This window comes from Priapulus caudatus, unplaced genomic scaffold (assembly GCF_000485595.1).
Source record: "Priapulus caudatus unplaced genomic scaffold, Priapulus_caudatus-5.0.1 Scaffold279, whole genome shotgun sequence".
Lineage (NCBI taxonomy): Eukaryota > Metazoa > Priapulida > Priapulimorpha > Priapulimorphida > Priapulidae > Priapulus > Priapulus caudatus.
Window position 1 is genome coordinate 168,475 of NW_014577340.1, and position 22,658 is coordinate 191,132.

General features: G+C 41.9%; 2 protein-coding genes across 5 annotated transcripts in view; one reads left to right on the top strand and one right to left on the bottom strand.

The window, feature by feature from the left end:
- LOC106808463 (target of rapamycin complex 2 subunit MAPKAP1-like) overlaps positions 1–2,356 on the top strand; it is a 14,833-nt gene extending 12,477 nt beyond the window's left edge. For all 4 annotated transcript variants that reach the window (XM_014811198.1, XM_014811195.1, XM_014811196.1 and 1 more), the window contains 2 exons: positions 833–973; positions 1,343–2,356. In XM_014811198.1, the coding sequence (XP_014666684.1) occupies positions 833–973; positions 1,343–1,545 (344 nt within the window). In that variant the 3' untranslated portion in view covers positions 1,546–2,356. The remainder of the gene's footprint in view (positions 1–832; positions 974–1,342) is intronic.
- The window catches only part of LOC106808466, a 32,120-nt gene continuing 11,803 nt past the window's right edge, over positions 2,342–22,658 (bottom strand). Inside the window, exons 3-11 of the mRNA XM_014811200.1 lie at positions 22,139–22,304; positions 21,211–21,292; positions 18,556–18,620; positions 9,088–9,154; positions 8,810–8,888; positions 8,437–8,580; positions 3,625–3,766; positions 3,318–3,405; positions 2,342–3,007 (exon numbers count right to left, since the gene is read on the bottom strand). Of these exons, the coding sequence (XP_014666686.1) occupies positions 2,937–3,007; positions 3,318–3,405; positions 3,625–3,766; positions 8,437–8,580; positions 8,810–8,888; positions 9,088–9,154; positions 18,556–18,620; positions 21,211–21,292; positions 22,139–22,304 (904 nt within the window). The 3' untranslated portion in view covers positions 2,342–2,936. The remainder of the gene's footprint in view (positions 3,008–3,317; positions 3,406–3,624; positions 3,767–8,436; positions 8,581–8,809; positions 8,889–9,087; positions 9,155–18,555; positions 18,621–21,210; positions 21,293–22,138; positions 22,305–22,658) is intronic.

A 22,658-nucleotide genomic window follows, 5' to 3' on the forward strand; every position in this document is an offset into this window, starting at 1 on the left:
CCTCATCAATTTAACACACGGCCAACGCTATCACAGGTGAGCCTGTCGCCTCGATCTGCGTGTGACGTTAACTAACGCATTTTCCTACGCGATACTTTTACGCGCGCTTGCTCGCGCATTACATAATTTTCTGACAGGATAGGGGGCCTAATGTAACGATATTTACGGAGAATATGAGTGAATTTTCTTATAAATGGCGGCAATAACATTAGAAACAAACAAAAAACGTTACGTCCGCGGAATACTGCAGCTTTTCTCGCACGATACTTTTACGCGCTCTCGTGCGCACATTGCACAATTGTTGTTAATTTGTGGACGGGACAGGAAGCTTATCGTGACGAAATTTACGGGGAGTAGGACTGAATTTTCGTATAAATGGTTGCAATAAGATTAGAAACAAACAAAAAAGTTAAAAGTCGAACAACAATATACCAGCAGAACAACCCATATAAATATTGATCTACTGACTTTGGTAACTATGGCCCGCGTACGGTTTCCGCAGGCAACCGTACGCGAGCTATAGTTACTAGAACTATAGAACTACATAACAATAGATAACTAAAACAATAGCGCCATTCATGTTTATATAGGTTATGGAATGTATACAAGGTTTATTATTCATTAAAGTTGTCTGATGATCGCGCAAGCGTGAAACTCTGAGTAACAGCAAAAAGTGATGTCTTGTGTTTAATCTATCTACAATATATATATATATATATATATGTGTGGTAAGCCAAGGTATACAATTGTAAACTTCGGGAACCTTGGTAAAATTTTATTAGTTTAATTTTGCGACATTTCTCCGCATTTTGGTATTTTTCTATTTTTCTAGGAATATCATCCCACCAAATTGAAATAGATCCTGTTCAGCAGAAAGGGACGGTAAATAAACTTCTAGCAAAGCAGAAAGCTGTCACATACCCAATGATAATTATTGCCTCCTGTGATACGATTGACGACAAGACAAATGCAGGTTTGTTCAATGTGTGAAGTGTACACCGTGCTTGATCAATGCCTTCGTGAAAAATGAAAACCTTCCTAATTTGAACTGCAATTGATCGTTACACCTCAGAGCACTACTCCTATTCTCTGGTAAACTGCCAGTTCATCTGCTGCTTCTATAACCAAATACCTAGCTCACCTTGCATTTATCTGCCTAAATATTTTGATAATCCGTCATGCAAACACACAGTGACTATTATCATAGTCTAGAATGCTCCCTCTAAAAAATTCATTCTGAATATCCCTTTGGATGCTGCTGGTAACATTTTGATTACTGCCATTGTCCAAGACACCTCGGACATCATTGCAGCTAGTTTAACGTCATTCCATACTCTTTCAGGTAGGGCCATGTTTCGGCTGACCTACAAATCCGCGCAGAACGAATTCAAGTTTGTGGACTTTGAGAGCGATCGCCTGACGTCGCGGAAGATCGTCCAGAAGGTTCAGCAGATCTTGGACATGAGAGGCAGCGCTGTGCGGACAGAGTTTCAGTCTAACAAGGAGAAAACAAAGAGCAAACGCAGCAGCATGATGTTCTCGTGAAGCTGTGTCCTTCAATTTGCTCAATATCGTCCACCGGTATCGTCACGGTGTAGTGCATCGTCGTTCTACATATAGTCGCACCGAGGTGCTGGTTATGTGATCAGATTTGAACAGTTTCGTCTACATTAATCGCTTTTTTGTGCTTGAAAATAATCTCAAGTGAATGGTTTCAAACAGGCTTCAGCTACACGAGAATGCTTTATTTTACATCCCCAGGCAGTATGGTATGTATGCGTTAATAAACAATTAATAAATAAAGTGTGGGAGGGTTACCCTTTATAGAAGTGATATTTCAGATCAAAACATACAAAAGGTATTGTAAATTTTATGCTTGCTCTGCTAATTAAAGGAAACCTTGAAAACCTAAAACATCTAACCCTATACCGTAATACGTACCATTAATTTATACTTCTGTACAATTTAAAAATTTATATATAAATGCAATAATATGAAAATACATTTATAAGGTAGAAAGCCGATGTGATGATGTGAGTAGGCAATCTTTGTAGTTCAAATCTTGTAAACTATCAGTAAATTTTTTGGCCCAGCTAAGAATATTGCATAGTTAGCCATTTAAGAAACTATAACTTTATTAGCATTTGTAAATTGAGTAAAGAGGTTAAAACATTGAGCAAATAATCAACGTGGCTGATACACTGTGTGGTATAGCAGATGTGACATGAGTTATTTTGCATGGTATGCATAGGGATTACAAATGTATTCTTCAAGAATACTACATTTTTCACCGAGATTTTGATATGCTTTGCTGGAATTAAACATGTAAATAAAATGTACATATACTATATACAAAGTACTTTTATTACTTTCTATTTTAGTCCATAAATTCAAACCTCTTATATACTTCAAAATCAATGTAGGAAAATAATCTGTACAAATATTTATATTGTGCCCATTCTAATTCAAGAAATGATGCCAAAAATATATACACACCAACAGACAGACAGAAGTAGTCATCCTGGGTTAATAAGAAAAGAATGCTATGATCATGATAGCATACTGAATTCTATCACATTTTCCAACCTAATACCAATAGTTTTAAGTAATTAGTAGAACATTTCTTTTTCTAGTAAGCCTTATCAAAGTTATAATTAAACTTGTGAGCCCATATATGTAAATATTTAATGTTTATGGAAGCATATAGACTTGTTTAGTTTCTATTCTAATAAACTCAGATTATAGTTGCAAGCTTAATCTATTTCATTTTGTCAACACAGTATCCTTAATAACAAAACCTAAAGAGAAAAATAAAATAGAAATTTTTTTTATCTACACAAGTATTTACAATACCCACACAACTCTCATAATTGCCCCCACAATGTGGAATGAATGTTGAATGTCCTAGTTATGCCTCTTCTCTCTCTGGCTAGGCATCACTTACATAATTTCTCTATCAATGTCTTTGGGTTCACAACAGCAGCTATATCCTTAAATGATGTATTATCTAAAAGAAAAACACATACACCGAATGGTTAATTTTATTTAAACTGTTATTGAACTGATATAATATGACAAAAATAATGGCTGATGGTCTTAATTTACGAACACTTGAAGTGGTCTATAATATCATTCTTAAAATGGAATAGAACTATTTAAATAGCCCAGATCACAGTATTTATGACTAATAATTTCAAATTCTTAGAATTAACTTAGAATTCCAGTGCTCCAATAAACTACCAAGCATGTGTGTGTTTTATAATGCACAAAAATAAGACTTAAGTGTGTCAAGCAGATAACACAGATGGTTGACGTACGGAACTGGGCGACCAATCCTGACACATATCCCTCGGTGTGCTCCTGAAATCTATGCAGTGTGTTGACATCCTTACACACTTGCTCAACCTGCATATTACAAAAGAAACTTCACAACCTACCCTATACGATAATATTTATAAGCTTCAAACACTAACTGGACGGGACCCTAAAACTTAAATACGCAAGAGCGAAGTGGATGAAACAACTATCTCAAATATGACCATCACTACTCTTTTGCTATTTTGATAAATGAATGCAACCGCCACTGTCAAACATTTGCAAATTAAACTGCAGTATTTGGCTCACATGGATAGCGAGTTTTCCTCGATTGTGCTTCAACTGTTGTAGCATTGCTGCGTAGTCCGGTCTGCCATCCAGGATCCAAGTCTGGTCCTGCTCCAACTTTTCGGGTGGGTTGCTGCTTGGCATGTGCTCTTGCACGAGAGCCCTGAAAGGGACAACGCGTATACACGCAGAAATGAGCAATGGTGAATTTCATGGCAACGTTAAAAATACAATAACATATGGTAGCAATTGTGTTTTTCTTATACGATTATGCTACATGTATCATGTATTTAAACTGCACACAAGTAATATACATCTAAAAACATACATGTATACACAAGTATGTGATCTGTTATACTCATTAGGAATAGTAGTTTTGAGTAGATTAAAAAAATCTTTACGTTAATATGCATTTAACCATATATAATCTTAATCTTAGTTATTTAAACTTAATATTAATCTTAATCATATGTTCATATTAAATCCTAATATATATATATAAACATCTAAAAACATTTATAGGTATATTATCTCTTATACTTGTTATGTTGTACAGGAAAGACTATGAGTAAAGCATAAGTCAAATAACATCAGATTTATTATTGAAATACTCAGCAGACAGCCATGATAGAATTCAGTCCTAATATCAGAACGAGGCTAATAGTTCCAAGAGCTATGCTTAGATGGCGCTAGCTGTTATTAATATTACATCTCCCTTCGAGCCGAGTGTTTAAGTTTTACACTAACTGTGACATTGAACTATGAATGATGAAACTTGAATCTAAGACTAAAATCTTAATCACGTATCAAACTAAACAAAGCCGATTTGCATTAGGTGATAGTGTCCCTTTAAACGGAGCGACTGGTCAGTCAAAGTCCTAAAAATTCTGATCACTATGTAGGCCTCGTCATTACAAATCTAATTTACTTGGCGGGTTTACATGTCAACCAGAACGCGTATAATAAGTTGCGGTAGTATCGCGGGTGGACAATTCTGCTGGAGTAGCGACTTCGCGGGTGGGTTTTGGAGTGTCCTGGTCTCCGCTGCGGGGAATGTCCACACTCTCGGGTCGCGATGCTAGTTGACGACGGTTTCTCCTGATCTCCCCTGTAGGGGTCTCGACGATATATGACAGCGGTGTCTCGGCGACATGAACAACAGTTCCAGGTATGTTCTCTCTACTCACATACACCTCATCTCCTGGCCACAAGACGTCGCGTTCTACTGCACGATGGTGAGCATTGTAGTTCTGTCTCTGATGGTTCCTCTGATATTGCTCCCTCGCGCGTAGCTTAGCAGAGTCGGGAAGCTGCGGTTCCAGTTTCTCCGGTATGATCGGCACGGTTGTGCGTATCCTCCTGCCAAAGAGTACCTCAGCCGGTGAGTATCCAATCTCCAGTGGGGTAGCACGGTATGCAAGTAAGGCACGATACGGATCGTCGTCAGCTTTCTCCAACATCTGTTTGACAGTGTGTACTGCTACATTTCCATTCAAATAAGTCTGTAGCGACTCGCTGCCATGGACGTTTCGGAAAGTCGGTCGTGATGAGTGGTTTTGCGCGATCTTTCTGCTTCCTGATGCATGCGTCACAGCTCTTAACAAGATCATTGATTTTAATGCTAAGCCCGGGCCACCAGATTGAGATTTTAGCACGCTCACGACATTTTTATATGCCCAAATGACCCTCGTGGATTCTCCGCAGAAGTTCGGCACGCATTGCTTCTGGAATAACGAGTCTACTCCCTCTGAGGAGTAGTCCGTGTTGAACGCTCAGTTCACCTCTTACAAACCAATAGGGTTTCACGAGGCTGTCCAGTTTCTTGGTCCCCAGCAGAGGTACCAGTGGCTTATGATCCGTTTCAATATGGAAGTGAAGTCTAAGCAAATAGTTGTTGAAGCGTTCACATGCCCACGTTATGGCTAAAGCTTCCTTCTCTATTTGCGCATATATCGCTGTTCAGTGTCAGACATTGCTCTTCATGCAAACGCGACCGGTCTCCAGTGTCCATCAGTTTGTTTCTGAGCCAGGATTGCTCCCAGTCCGTACGATGATGCATCTGACGAAAGCAATGTTTCGGATCGTGGATCATACATTGCAAGTACTGGGGAAATACCTGCTCAGTATCGATTTCACTCTCTCGAAAGCTTGGTCTTGAGCGTCAGACCAAAGCAACGCGTTATCTTTCGCGAGAAGATCTCTGAGAGGTTTGGTCGTCTCAGCCATATCCAGCGTGAATTTAGAAAGCTGATTCGCCATGCCAAGAAATCGTCTCAGTTCGCTAATGTTAGTGGGTCATTCAATCTCCGCAATAGCGTTAACCTTGAGCGGGTCGGCGCTGATCCCGTTTTTACCAACGAGGTGACCGACGAATTTCACCGAGCGGACGGAGAAGACGCATTTATCGACGTTTAGCGTTATACCTGCTTTTCCTAGTCGACGTAAGACTGCTAAGTGCTAACAGTTTCCTGTCATGTTCGTCCTGGTTTCCCCCAAAGACGAGTATGTCGTCCATCTCACAGACGATACCATCTAATCCTTCTAAAATCTTCTGCATTCTCTTTTGAAAGTACTCAGGAGCGGAAGAATCACCAAAGGGAAGTCGTCTGAAGGCAAAACGTCCGAATAGAGTCATGAAAGTTGTGAGTAACTGTGACTCCTCATCAAGGTCGACTTGCCAGAAACCAGAGTTGGCGTCCAGTTTGGAGAAAACTTACCCTCCTCTCAGTTGTCCTAGCATGTGATCAACTGACGGTAGCGGGTGGAGTTCACGGCGTATGGCTTCATTCAATCGTTGCATGTCTAAGCATATGGGGAAGCGTTCCGAATTCGCTTTCGGCACAACGACCATGCCAGTGCACCAATCTGTAGGGGTGTCTACCGGTTTGATCACTCCCAGGTTTTGCATGCGCGCTAACTCCTCCTTCACTTTTGACATAAGTGGTAGCGGGACGTTTTGAGGCGTAGAGATCGCGAAAGGTTTTGCGTCTTCGCTCAGTTCGATCTTGTACGCTCCCTCGAGTTTTCCTAATCCCGTAAAGAGTTTTGGAAACTGCTTCTTGTACTTTGCGACCCCATGCTACACAGGTTAGCCTTCGATAAGATGTGTAGCGATTCTATTGCTGGTCTACCTAGTAGCGGTTGCGTAAGGTGTTTGATCACGTACATGTTCTGGCGCGATTTGCCATGGTGTCGACGACTATTGCGTTCCGAGTCTACTTGTAGAACACCGCAGACCTTTCCGGATGCTTCTAGTTTGACCTGACCAGGTCCGTAGAGTGTCCTATCCGTAGGTTGAAGCTCAGACGCCTTGAAGATTTCCTTGTATAGCTTCTCCGGTATAGCAGTCACATCAGCACCGGTATCCACTTTAAAGCGTACGTGTGTGTTGTTGAGTGTCAGATCTACCATCCAAGGTTGGCTCCTTGTAGTGTTGACTTCACCTAGAAACTCGGAGTCAGTGTTGATATCGCCCAGAAATTTATAATCGAGGTTGGCTTCCTCAAGAACGTGCACTTTGTTGTGGCGTTTAGGTTTATCTCGGTCCTGACGGTGACAGCTACTTTTAGATCTGCAGATGTTCGCGTAATGTCGAGGGGCAGTGTTCCAGATTGTGTTTCGGTTGGTGGCCGCACCACGAACACTTAAGAGTTGAAATCGTGTTTGCTGCTACTACTCCCGTGACTGCTACGTTTTCCTTGGGTTGTGGTTTCCTTTGCTGGTTCCACGGTTTCCCTCGCCTAGCGTGAAGTGCATCGACATTATCGCTACTGCTGCTTGGGTTGCGAATGACGGTTTGCTGGCTTTTGACTGATTCACTTTGGCGTGTCATGTCTACTGCCTTAACTAAAGTCAGCTTCGAGTCCATCTGCAGTTTTTCTACGAGCTTTTCATCCTGTAGAACCACGACTATTCTATCCCGGATCATTTCCTCTTTTAGAGTGCCATAGTTGCAGTGTTCAGCAAAGCTGCAAAGCGCTGTGATGAAGCTATCAGCTGATTCTCCTGCTTCCTGCCTACGGTTGTTGAATCTTGCTCTCTCAAAGATATCGTACGGATGAAGTGATCCTGGAATCTAGCCTTGACCACTGCTATTTTATTGGCATCCGCTTCGAATAGTCCAAAAGACGGCAGTATCTCATCTGCTTTGCTGCTCATCGTATATATGAGAGTGCAAACCTGCTTGTGTTCACCCTCTGTTGAACGGCCTGAAGCAACGCTGAAACGTTCGTACCTCTTGATCCATTGAGGCCAGTCCAAAGGCTTGGAAAAATCGAGGTTGTACTTGAAAAGTTGCTATTTTTTGAGGCATGTCTCGTGTGGTCCAGATCACTTTGTTGTAACCGACCGGCGTGTTCGTACTTCAATGCACCGAATACACACAGTAACAGTCAATTGTTACGCACGAAACTGTGCTGTAGGCATTCTATGGGTATTCGTTACCCTTCTGACACCATGTTATGTTGTACAGGAAAGACTATGAGTAAAGCATAAGTCAAATAACATCAGATTTATTATTGAAATACTCATAGCAGACAGCCATGATGGAATTCAGTCCTAATATCAGAACGAAGCTAATAGTTCCAAGAGCTATGCTTAGACGGCGCTAGCTGTAATTAATATTACAATACTTACTAGAAATATTAGTTTCAATAAGATTTTTAAAAAATATTTAGGTTAATATGATACCATGCAGCCTCATAAAACAAATCCTCCTAGATACTTTATAAAAGTAATATACTTTACCCATATCATATGAAACAACATTCCTGAAAATTAATCTTGTTATTTTGCTATAACCTACTTCTATAATAATTATACTTTCATACATACTCTCTAGCTTTATCTGCAAGCTCTTTATGTTCATTCAAAAGGCTGTCCCATTTATCACTCTCTACAGCCAACTTCTTCGTGTATTCTTTGTAGTCACTTCCTTCTTGTTGTCCCTGCAGGTCTCTCGACAAGGTAGGGACCCGACTGCAATCATTAACATAGATTACAAGCAGTGAGCACGCACTTTCACACGCCACTTTCCCATACCACTATAAAGTTGAAAGCTTATATGACAATATAAAAAACATTACACAGTTACAATATTACTTCAATGACCAGCAGGTTAATGTTGGGTAGTGACCAAGCATCACACAGTATGATAGCTATTTATACATTTATATATCCGCTTTATATATCCATTTATATATAATACCTTGCCGTGTATTCAACGGCTTTGATGAAGAGTCCCTGTGCATGTATTTTTTTGGATGCATTTTCAAAGGCTTCTCTGGCTGAAATTCAATTACCATGTAATTATAAATGCATACTATTAAATTTTTCAAAGAACAAACAAGAAAATAATTTAACAATTTAGCCATTAAAATGCTTTCTGTTTACTTTTTAAATACCATGATATTAATATCATATGGAATTTTTACAGATTTAACCCTACTCTCTCAAACTTCACTAAAACATAGTTATCATACGTACCAAGCACTAACATCTTCTCCACATTTGCATCAGCACCAAGATCATTCTCCATTTTGTCTAAAGCATGCTACATAAAATATAAACTATTTATAACTATATTCAAACGGCAGAACTAATTAAAATTAAATACAGATACTAAGTATTTCTTGCAGTTTTATTAAATTAAACATACAGTAATTTCAATGATTCCTTTCTAAACCCACCCAATTTTCTCTTCTTTTTTTCTGTGAGGCAAATGGGATTTTCACATTTCTGTTGCAGTGTAAATTATGTCATATACTACCTTGTTTGTCCTGTGTAAGGCATGGGCAAAAGACACATAACAATAATTACTTTCAAAGGTAAATAAATTTTGCTGGCAAATTGAGAAGCCTACATTGTAAAATGGAAGTTGTTGTAATGCATAAAAATTCTACAGAAAAACAGGGAAAGAATGAGGAAATAAATAGAGAAAGTATAATATTAATTAGAGGTAAATACTAAAAATAACACCATTTTTACCTCTACTTTAAACTGCTAGAACATATAAAATGTTTACACATTTGTGTAACCATAAACACAAAATGGATTACTTTTAAATAAGACGTGCTTTAGTTTTCCTATGGTGGTTTTGGCAGAACGTTTTGCAAAATGAAATTTTGCAAGAATGTAACTCTTGCAGGTTATGCCACAAGTGCAGTGTTTCCCCTGGGCAAAAAGGTATCTGAGGTGGTAATTTTTTTGGTGTGTTTGCACGTATCGAGGTCCTTGCAAAGCGAGCACCACGGGTGCTTGCCCAGCTAGGGGGGTTCGGGGGAAAACCCCCCCTGAATTTTTTTGAAAAAAAAGTGCAATTTGGTGAATTTTAAGCTATTCTGAACACAGCCGGTCATCATGGCGTAGAGCTGTATATACGAGCGCTCCTAATAAATGCTCATTATCACACATATGTATCTACATCGTTATTCACCATGGTGGCAGCGGAAACTTACGTATGTTCAAGACGCCTCAGGCAGTAATGGCAACTCATGTCAATGTCGTATGTATGTGTGAAAGCCCGCGGTGCGTAATGCCTCGTTTTATGGGCTGAGTAGCTACAGCGCGCCATGCCAACGATCGGCATGAAGTGCCCGAATGCGCACGCAGCCTTATGTTTACAAGCTCGCCTCGTGTGATGGCAACACAGTGCGCGTTGTGACAAATACACAAGATAACTGTCGATGCATCGCTGGATTGACAGAACTGAAGCTGACAAGTTCCACTATACAGTGTGCTAAGCACATGTTATGACAGTGTATGATGCACGTGTGATATTATGATGTAAAAATTCGGCTGATATGTCGACACATCACTCGCTGTAGACAAGAGCAGTCAAAAAGAGCAGTCAACAAACATGTCGCGTGATCAAGTCTCACACATGGACTCGACTTTGCCTGACCAGGCAGACGCTTTCAAGCTTTTTAAGCAAAGGCTTGAGATATATTTCAAAGTAAAGGGTATCAAAGACAAGGACGAAGTGAATTATATACTGCTCCAAGTGGGAGATGAGGGTCTTCGCTGCTATAACGCGTGGACGCTAACAGACGACGAGAGGAAATCCACGAGCGGCATATTCGCCAGATTTGCCGAACGATTAGAACCGTCTGAAAACTACCGTATTAGTCGCCTAAAACTAATGCATTTCCGCCAAAAACAAGGAGAATCCGTTGACGACTTCGTGAATAGAAGTAATAAGATGTACAGGCAATAAGATGTGACTTTGAGGAAAATGAGCTCAATGACAGATTGATTGAATTGATCATTGCCAGCACCCCTATACCTGAATATCAAAAAGTTACTGAGCAAGGACAAAACCTATAAACTAGCAGACACACCAGTACTAGGCAGGACATATGAAGCTGCAGACTTACATGTACAACAGCTTAAGGACATGAGTGCACCAACTGCTGCTGTGTTGATCACTAAGTAATATCACTCGCGAGTACCCAGAAGCCTTTGTAAGTAATGTGACGTCAGGAGTTGCAGAATAAAAGTGTTCTTGTAAACACGTAAGTTTCTGCCCTCCCCGCTCGTAAGTACTGGTCCTACGCTCAGGATCCACGTATTAACATGGTCGCAGCGGTGTAAAAGTGACGAAGACTGTATGGAACGCGTAGATGCGACCGGCGAGACGTTGGTAAGCTGAACTTATCGAGGAATGTGACTTCGCACGTCGTGCAGCTAGGATTTGCCATTCAACCTCGTCAAAATGGCGCATGCTCTACCGGCATACAGCGCATCACTGCGATTACCCCCGCAACTTGACATTAATACGGGCAACGTTTCTGAGAATTTTAAACGTTGGAAGCGTCAGGTAGAAGTTTATTTGGCTGCTTCAGGGGGTGGACAAACTGACAATGCGGTGCAAACTGCCATTTTGCTGAACTGTGCCGGATCGCATGTGTTAGAAATTTATGATCAGTTCACGTGGGCGGAAGAAGATGACAGAGATGACCCCGCGAAGGTTCTCGAAGCTCTCGAAAGCTACTGTAATCCAAGAGACAATGAGGTACTTGAAACTTTTCGTTTCTGGAATGTGCAATATCAAGAACCATTTGACAAATTTCTAACCAAGTTAAAAACTCGTGCGACCGCATGTAACTTTCAAGAAAAGGAAAGAATGTTGCGTGACAAGATCGTGTTCACAGTGACTGGTAAACTCCAAGAACTGTGGAGTGAGAGTTGCGTTGATGTTGTTAACATAAGTTGACACTTGTGAAAACTGTGAGTGTGTATAGGGCATTTGAACAGTCATATAGACAGGTCAAAGAAATTAGGGACATGGCAACACCTAATCCAAGTGTGAACAAAGTATCGTACAGGCCTGGTAGACCAGTGCAGAAACCTGTCAAACCACATAAACCCAACAATCACTTCAAGTCTCAGAAGCCAGCAGACAAACAGATAATTGATTGCCATTTCTGTGGTCTCAAACACGAAAGACAGAAGGAGAAGTGTCCTGCTTGGAGCGAAACGTGTGCCAAATGTGAGGGCAGGAATCACTTCGCAAAGAAGTGTAAAAAGAACATTCATGCCTTGTCCCAAGAAACTGATGTCAGTGGGGATGATTTCGACGACAATGGAGGAACGTCCACGTATTATAACAGTAAACACGTTTGGTGACATTCCTGATCCGCGAATGGAAGAAATTCGCGAGGCGACGTCGGGTGACAAGAATCTACAGGCTGTCATCAAATTTGTTATGGAGGGGTGGCCTGAGAACAAACGTGAAACCCACTCATGTGCAGTACCCTACTATGACATTAGAGACACTCTAAGTCACATGGATGGTATTCTCCTGAAAGGAGAGGCTGTAGTTATTCCTGAAAGGCTCAGATCATCGATGAGGGTGAAACTTCATAGTGCACATCTCGGTTATGACAGCATGCTGCGGAGAGCCCGAGGTACGATTTTCTGGCCTGGGATTGCGAGCGACGTTAGACAAATCGCCGACACGTGCGAAACGTGCCAAGAATCCATGTCGAGAAATCAGAAGGAACCATTACGTCAACACGACGAAGGTGACGCTCCTTGGCAGAAAGTCGGGTTGGATTTGTTTGACATCCAAGGGAAGCAGTATTTGGTCGTAGTAGACTACTTTTCAAACTTTATAGAAGTGGATCTACTTACAACGACAACAAGTGCAAGGGTGGTTATGTTTCTGAAGAAGCATTTTGCTCGATTTGGTATACCCAAAGTCGTAGTATCTGATGGAGGTCCACAGTTCGTGAGTCACGAATTTCAGACATTTGTATCTGACTGGGGCATCAATCACGTGACGTCTTCACCCATGCACCAGCAGGCTAACGGCAAAGCTGAGTCCGCCGTTAAGATCATGAAAAATCTCATGCGGAAAACACAGAAGGAAGGTGGTGATCCTTTTGAGGCTATCCTTGAACAGAGAAATACTCCTCGTCAAGACACTGGTCGTAGTCCCGCGGAGATGATGTTTGGTCGGCAGACGCGAAGTTTTCTCCCACACGTAGTGAAACACAAGGACTCTGAGTCTGTGAAAGCAAAACGCGAGTCTCGCAGACGCGCAGTGAAGAAGAATTACGATCGGAAATCTCGACATCTATCAGAACTAGATGTTGGACAGTCTGTGTTCTTTCAGCATATGGAAGGGAAGAACTGGAGACTAGGTCTGATCATTGAGATTGTGGGACCCAGAACTTACATGGTGAGAGGACCTGATGGAGGAGTGTACCGTCGCAATCGTGTACACATGAGGGCGACAATGTGTTCCCCAAGAATTCGCAATCTGTCCCCAGGAGGGGATGATCCGCTGTCTGGTCGGATGCCAAAGACTGAGACAGTTAAGCCTACAGTACACCGTGGAGATGTCATCCCAGAGAAAGTTCCTGTACCGTGCAGCCCAGGAGTGAACATACCGTGCAGCCCGAGAGTGAATAGACGCGAACGCGAAATGGACTGTGATGTGGAAGTGCGTGATCGGGATAGTAGTTCAGATGTGCGCGATATGGACTGTAACTCGCAAAAGTCCGGGAACATGTCTTTGAGGTCGAGGCGCGATATCAAAAAGCCAGTACATCTGAAAGATTATGTGACATAGGTAGTGTAGGATTGTAAATAACAACACGAGTGAAGGTATTTCATGCTAGTTGCAGTTTAGTGACTTTACTAAGGAAGGGACTGATACTGATAGAGAGAATTTGTTTTTAGTGTTCTGACTGTTCTCATTTTGAGTAGCTTGTTATTCTCATTGTTTAAAGCCAGCAAAGTAACATGTTTAAATGTGTGCAATTTTAATGTTGTGTTCAGAAAGATTAGGTTGCTGTGCAGGATGGAGATGTGAAATTCTAAACAGTGTTTCTGACCTTATAAAGGCAAGATTGGATTTTCTAAGTGCTAAGTTTCTTTAATTGAAATAGTAACAGTATGTAACTGAAAGTGTGTTGTGACTATGACTATAAGCCATTGGAACTGTTTCTGAAAAACTTTAAAGAAAAGGGGATGTTGATGCGCGTAGTAATATCACTCGCGAGTACCCAGAAGCCTTTGTAAGTGATGTGACGTCAGGAGTTGCAGAATAAAAGTGTTCTTGTAAACACGTAAGTTTCTGTCCTTCCCGCTCGTAAGTACTGGTCCTACGCTCAGGATCCATGTATTAACATGCTGTACACGGTATCACTAAACATGCTAGTGGCATATGCCGTAATTGTGGGTTTAAACACCAGTACAAATCACGGGAACAGTGCCCAGCATATGGAGCAGAGTGCAAAGCTTGTGGCAGGATAAACCACTGGGCACGCGTTTATCTAGCGAGCAAACAGAAACGATGGCACAAATCCCCACCACGTGGCTGAGGACTCTCAGGTAACCGTGGATGCTCAAGGTCTGATTACAAATGAGGAAAGCCATACCGAGCTTGCAGCAACTCCTTACAAGAGAGATAACCATAGGCATATGCATGCAGACGCTATCCACAATGCACAAGACAGTGCGAATAACCTGGGTGAGCGATTTGATGTGTTGCAATTCAGCAACATAACTGTGTCAACCATGTGTCTACATAAGACGCAACGCGATGAAGCATTCACAGGTTTGGACATCAAGCTACGCAACCGTCCAGGCGTACACAAGCTCAGACTCAAAGTAGATACTGGTGCTTAAGGAAATACCTTGCCACTATCTGTATTTCGCAGAATGTACCCCAACATGCTCACAACAGAAGGCTATCCCGCACAAGAAATTGCCACTGCAGCCAGACGAACACGGCTAACTGCGTACAACAGTACACCAATCCCATGCCATGGAGCTATTGACGTGCCATGTAGCTATAATGATTCTGAGTGGACCGACTGCAGATTATACATAGTGTACGTGGAAGGACCAGCTGCTATCGGTCTACAGTCCAGTGAACGGTTAAAATTAGTGACACTACACTGTGCAATCAACAGCACAAGCCTCGCTGATAGCGAGACAACAAAATCATCTACAAGAGCAGACGTATCTTCCATAGGGAATGTGCAAGACCTGAAGTGACTGTACCCCAAACAATTTGGCAGGATTGGATGCCAGGCACATTCAAGATTACAGTCGATCCAAATGCTCCAGCGCACGTTGATGCACCTCCAAAAACCCCTATTGCACTGAAATACGAAATAAAGAAAGAGCTGGATTACATTACAGAAGAAAACCACGTTATACGTAAGGTGACAGAACCATCCAACTGGGTGTCTGGTTTGGCCAATTCGCACAAGAAAGACAGATCCCTGCGTGTCTGTTTGGACCCTAGATATCTCAACCGAGCACTAAAACGTCCATATCACAAGATACCTACTGTGGAAGAACTCACACACCACTTCGCAGGGGCTAAGGAATTCTCAAAGCTTGACGCAAAAGCGGGATACTGGTCGATAAAACTTGACGATGAATCGCAGCTCCTCACCACATTCCAGTCGCGGTTTGGGAGATATTGTTTTGCACGTCTGCCGTTCGGATTATCCGTCCCGCAGGACATCTTTCAATTGAAAATGTATCAGATCCTGGACCAAGTGGATGGTGCAGTAGGCATATAGCAGACGATGTAGCAGTCAATGCTAAAACGGATGAGAAACACCATGAGATGCTGCACACTGATGCGTGTCGCTGCCAAGAATGGTCTAGTGTTCAACTCGACCAAGTGCAACGTCAAGTCCGACAGCATTGCCATCTTTGGTATGAAGTACTCCGATAAGGGCGTACATCCTGACACAGGGAAAATAGCCGACCTGCAGGCTATGCCAAGCCCTGCTACTAAGGAGTTACAAGAATTCCTGGGATTCGTAACATACTTGTCACCGTTCATCTCCAGGTTGGCAGACAGAGCAGCACCTCTACGTGACCTGCTGAAACAAGATGTGCCATTCATGTAGGAAAACCATCACCAGCGGAGCTTCGATGAGCTCAAACGAGCAGTGTCGGGAGACTCCACGCTGCAGTATTTTGACACCAGTCAGACGGCAGTTTTGCAAGCTGATGCAAGTCTCAAGAGACTGGGCACGGCCCTGTTGCAGAATGGGAAACCGGTGGCATATGCCTCTAAAGCGGTATCTGACGTAGAGAAGCGCTATGCGTGTATCAAACGGGAGCTACTCGCCATAGTATTTGGTGTACAACGCTTCCACACATACCTCTACGGCCACAGTTTCAAAGTCCTGACTGACCACAAACCATTAGTCATGATTTTGCAAAAGCCAGAGATACCGGATAGACATTGAATACCGGCCAGGAAGGGAGATGACTGTAGCCGATACATATAGCTCGCACCTACCCTGCACAGAAAACGAAGGTACAATTGATCTTGATGTGAGAGTTGACCTCGTGAGATTTAGCACAGAACGCCTAAATAGCATACGAGAAGCTACTAGGAGAGACTCCACACCCAACCAGCTAAGTGAAACTCACTACTGGCTGGCCCGAAACAATCAGAGAGATCCCTACACCAATCAGATCATATTGGTCGAACCCTGATGAACTATCAGTGGAAAATGGCATTATTCTTAAGGGACAGTGTGTCCTAGTTCCAGCTGACGTACGGAAGGAGGTACTCGAGAACCTACACTATGGACATCGAGGCATCGAGAAAACACGCCTGCGTGCTAAGGATGCAGTGTACTGGAGCGGAATCAATAAAGACATCGAAACTCTGATAAAGAAATGCCCAGTATGCCAAGTGTACCAACCATCACAGACACATGAAACGCTGTTACCGCATGAAATACCTAGCCGTCCTTGGGAGGTCGTAGGCACAGACCTGTTCCAGTTCGATGGCAGTGAGCTCCTGATAATTGCGGACTACTACAGCAAGTTTCCGATTATTCGCAAACTGCCAAGCCAGTATACCAGTAAAGTCGTTATTGAGCATACCAAGTAGGTATTTTCCGAACATGGAATCCCCACTCGTGTGATAAACGACAACGGACCTCAGTATGCTTCAGAGAGCTACAGAGAATTCGCGAGACAGTGGTATTTTGACCACGTGACGTCATCGCCTAGATTTCCGCAGTCTAACGGTTTTGTCGAGAGACAGATTCGTACTGTAAAGAGTTTGCTTAGCAAGGCGAAACGAGCAAACACTGATGTTCAAATGGCTATGTTGTCTTCGTACCACGCCGGTAAGTCAGCAACTACCAAGCTCAGGTGAGCTGCTCGCTGTTCGCAAGTGGAGAGGAAATATCCCTGTCAAGCAGATACAACAACATCGCGATGCAGACAATATTCACAAACAACTAGAGAAGGGACAGGTGACACAGAAAGCGTATCATGATCATGTGGCAAACGATTTGCCGCCCCTCACGCCTGGACAATCAGTGACAGTCCAGGACTACAACACTAATCGTTGGCAGCCAGCAACTATTGTGTCGAAATGCGACGAGCCTCGATCGTATATTGTTGCTAGCCCCAATGGGAGCCAGTTGAGACGGAAACGAATACATATTCGAGAGGTTCCAGACTCCCCCGAGAGAAAGAAGCGTGTAACGTTCGCACATCCGATCCGGCAGGAAACGCATGCACGTAGCCTGTCCAGTGGTGTCCGTAGCAGCAATCCAAATGACGCTCATGGACGTACTAGACCTCCAGAGATGTCGCATACACATGCACCAGTGGAACCGATGCGAACCAGAGCCAGTAACCTGCCAAATACGGACAGTAACCAGACACTGTGCAAGAGCCCGTATAAGACCCGTTCGGGTTGGGTAGTAAAGAAACCAGACAAGTTTGAGTAAAAAGTGACTACGAAGCTGAGCCACATGTAATATCTCAGCAGTGTATATCATAGTATCTAGAGTGGCATATTAGTTGTATTCATATTTACTTTACTTCATTACATATCTCACAGCCACAGGAAAAGACTGTTTTGTTCACACTCCACAGTCATGATCGACTGTCTATCATTGGGCTACATTGCAAGTAATAGTGTTTGTGACACACTGTGCCGAAATGGCATAATAATCCATGGGTGTGACAAGAACTAGAGGTTCTCTATTGTTCATTTATGTATTCAGTTTCATTATGCAATTGTGTAATTTACATGTAATGTGCCAAGACAGTGTGAATGCAATAATTTAGACATGTTCAGTTCGAGGGACAAAGTATCTAATACTGTGTGCACCATTTACCATAATTACAATAATCGTAACACGGACAACTTTCGCTACTGTAATAATTCGTTTATTCTACACAGTATACTCAGTCTAGCAATATCTGTATGTTTAGCATTCTATTATTAGATGCATATATATAATGCTTATTCTCGTAAGGGGGATGTAACAGTATGTACATAGTGTACTCGACGGACTACATTGTAGCGCGGTCTTATACAGTGCGTAGTAATATCTAGCCCTCTTACCCACCGGTCATCATGGCGTAGAGCTGTATATACGAGCGCTCCTAATAAATGCTCATTATCACACATATGTATCTACATCGTTATTCATCAATTACCTGCAAGGCAGTGTGATGAAGCTCCTTCATTTTCTTTACTTTAGGGCGATTATCGTTCTTGGTGTCTATTAGAAGTATTAAAAAAAGCCTACAGTACATGAATCACACAAATACTCCAAGCCCTTATTTATAAATAAGACTCAGAGCACTGCAAAGAAATATTATAATGAATGGCGTACACTTGTATATTGTACATTAGCTTCAGCATGAATACAGTACTACGCATGAGGATACAAAAATTTAGATTGGGAAATTCAATAAATTACAACTTGAACTGTGACCAATAACGGAGATACATTTTGGTGTATCAGACAGGTGTTATATTATATATATACATATATATATATATATACAGGGGTAGATTTACAGGCCCGCCAGGCAAAAATTACAGGCCCGCATCATTCCCCGGATACCGCAGCATTTTTTTAAAATAAAAGACTGAAATTTGAAATTTTTAGAATGCAGGGTTTCTTATACATAAGAGGCATAGTGGCGCAACGCTGTTGTCAAATTTAACATCGCCATTGGGAAAATGTTCCTCTATTTACCCGCCGTTGTCAAAATAGTGTCAACTGTCAACCCAAAAATAAATAGATCACCACGTGCTTCTCGCATATTTAGATTGCCATGTGCGTTTATTGAGTCCGACATGTGAAGCAGGGGTCTACACTTTTCCGTTATTTCCTTTGAATCCATCATGTGCACGTTTTTTTCCAAACTGGCCATTACCTCCTTTCTCTAATTTTCCCTCCAAAGAAACCCTGCAATGGTTTATTTACAGTAATACAAAGAACATAGTCAGTGACTACTAATGAGCTGTCAGAATTCTCACTCCAATTACTACTAATAGGCTTAAAGAACCAACATTTAATTAAAGTTTTAGACAATTATTTTTACTCGCCAACATGGGCGAGTCAGTTTTAGCTTTCACTCGCCCGATATTATTTTCACTCGACATTGGCGAGCGGGCGAGTGCGAAGCTCGCACGCTGCCGCTTGCTGGATACGGCATTGACTGCTTTAGTCACAGCTTGCCATGCCTTTTTATTAACTACAGCTGCCAGTTGCCAGCAAAACTTCCAAACAGTCCTCTTTCTCTGTCCCACTTCATAAATTATGAAGTCCCATCCTCTGCGGAAATATTCCTATTCTTCCGCCTCTTTTACAGTTGCCGTGTATATTTTAAATAACTTTGCTCTCACCACAATCTTTGAGAATGGTGCTATAGGAGAAGGGTGGCTATTAGGAGACTGTGTCTAGTTCATAAATGCTTGCTTTACGATACCTTACGCAAACCCACAAACTGCAGCAGAGCAACGACATAATAAAGTTCATACTTGGACATGTTGGACTAGGTGTTGTTGTACGTGCTGCTTTGGGATTTTGAAAAGCCAATATTGATTACCAATCCGATATTTAGACGACATTCTTTTTAATGCCAACATTCTGCCTGATGCGCTAGATGCTGTACAGAATATTGGGAGACAGGAAGCTATACAAATGATAAAGCACATCACGGAGAGGTGTTTTACGTAAACCACATTTGGTCATAACGTAGGGAAGCTTTTATTTAGCTCTACCCTGTATAAAATATTAAAATGTATATATATAGGTTTTCCAAACGTTAAAAACAAAATGACACGGTTAAACCCGAGTGGTGCGACGAGGCTGTACTGCTGTTTGCATGACAAGTAAGTAATACGACGTGCTTTGCAGATACAGTGACTGATGTGTGTCAACTTGAGACAATTATTATTATTTACTGTATAATTCAACATGCTATGTTACCTAAATCTTCTTTATTTTAAAACAGTATACTGATCGTTTGTTAACTACCAGTGATACTTTATTGTTTATTGAAATGCGCAGGGATGTCAATATTATGTGCGAACTAGATAGAGTGCACTCACGGAGTGCATACCTTCGCCAGAGACATACGCCATACGACTCACGAACACATTAATAACCCACGATATACGCCAGCGTACTGACATGTACACGCTCCCATGTAACATGTATGTGTTACGAGCTGGTTCGCTGTGCTCGCTGGCTCACTGGCTTGCTGACTCGCTGGCTTGCTGGGTGATATCGATCGACGCGCTAATATCGATCGCGCGAACACACGAACACACTAACACACTAACACACGAGAGCGAAAACATAACCTCCTTCAACGCTGTTGGGCGAAGGTAATTACTCAACAACGTAGCACACGTGAACAGTGAGCGTGACCCGTGCACGTAAATAAACCCTGGCCAACACAATGTAAGGTTTACTGCCACTGGCCAAAAGTAAGCTCCACCCACTTCTCATCGATTTTTGGTATGCCAATGCTGCTTTAGTCTGGATTCAAGAACCTGTGCTAACCTGTGCTAACCTGTGCGTACGAACACCCCACGGACGTTTCTTGAATGCCAACTAAAGTTGTGCGTGAGGTGTTCTAAATTTTCTGCGTACGCATTTCTTCTTGAATCCGGCGCTGAGATCACTAGTGCATGCCGCTAGTTGCATGTTGGGGGTGGATTTTCTACGGGCCCGTTGGGCCTGCTAGTATTAGAAATGTCAGGCCTGAGCCTTAAAATACGGGCAGCGGGCCTGCGGGCCCGATAGGATTTCGAACCCTGTATATATATATATATATATCAAACATGCATACCATATATTGCATCAGTTGGTGATAAAGATGGTACAAGGCTCTTCCTGCCTCTTTTGAAAGCAGTTGGCTCGCATTTCTTTTTCTACCAAAAAAAAATCATGCAGGAATTAATGAAGGGGAAATGTCCTTTCAGGTAACTACAGAATTCTTAATGCTACGTTTTAATATAACTTCTTTAAGTTGCAAAACCTTGCAGCTAAATGCATATATATATATATATACCTACTGTGAGCTTGCATATAAATTGGAAAAATTCACTGCAACTCATTTGTATTGTTACTTTCATATCATTTCTTCTCAAAATCTAAACAAAATTACTTCTCTTACAAAAGTAGCACAACAGTGATGTTTACATATCCGGGACGCAGTGGAGCGATTGGCTCGATTCACTAACAGTTCCTTTCTATGATAAAACCAGTTATAATTCATTATTCGATGTTTATTCAGTACAAAATTGTGAAATTGGTTTAAATCATATCGGTATCTATATATATTACTTATGCAATCAGGAAACAAATATAGTGTTTTCGTTCCATGATCTATTTGCGCTAGCGTAGGGCTACTGCTAGCTGTGTAACATAACTGCATCAGACGGAAAATCCCAATGTTTGTAGCACTTCTCTGGCTCAATCACAACATTTCTTGATGTTTGCACACTGCACGTATGCTCACAGTGTCAGTACTGACAGTAGGTCTATATAGGCTTTTTGTTGCGTGGTTTATCCATTTTAAGCACTGTATTCTTGCTTTACCTAATACCCCAATTTCACCAATACATTAAACTTGTAAAAATATGTAGTTATGCTCACGATATATCCCGGACAGTTCTATGAAAATATTGGGGCTTAAATTAAGCCTGCAATCTCACTGGGAATATACCCAGTAATTGGAGCTGAAGGAATAGCTGTGGCTGTGGCTATATTCTCACCAAAGATTTAGTACGAGATGTGCCTGGTGAATCAATAGTAGAATCTGCATCTTGTTTTCTCTTTTTCGTTATTTTAGTACGACTGCTGGGTAGTTTTGGTGTAGCACTGTCCACTTTAACCACACTGTCCACAGCACTAGATGCATTCTTCTTTCTTGAAGATGACCTAGAATTAGAAAGAAAGTAATAATAAGTATTGCAGATATTATTAATATTATATATATTATTATGGAAGAATCTAAGGCAGATTCCGAATCAGCAAGGCAAGCACACGATGAGAAATTATTCACAGAAATCTGCGTCAATGTGCTCAAGGTAGGTGCACACGGTAGTGGAGAGATACAGACGATTAGGTAAGCAAGGTGACAAACCTAGACCACTGCGTGCTACCATTCCAGACAGAGAGAAGTGCTATAGCATGATGCGGAACGCTAACCTACTAAGAGGCTCTGCCTTTGACAAAATTTCGATTAGGCGAGATTATACAGAGGAACAGCGAGCAGCATACAGAAACTTGCGC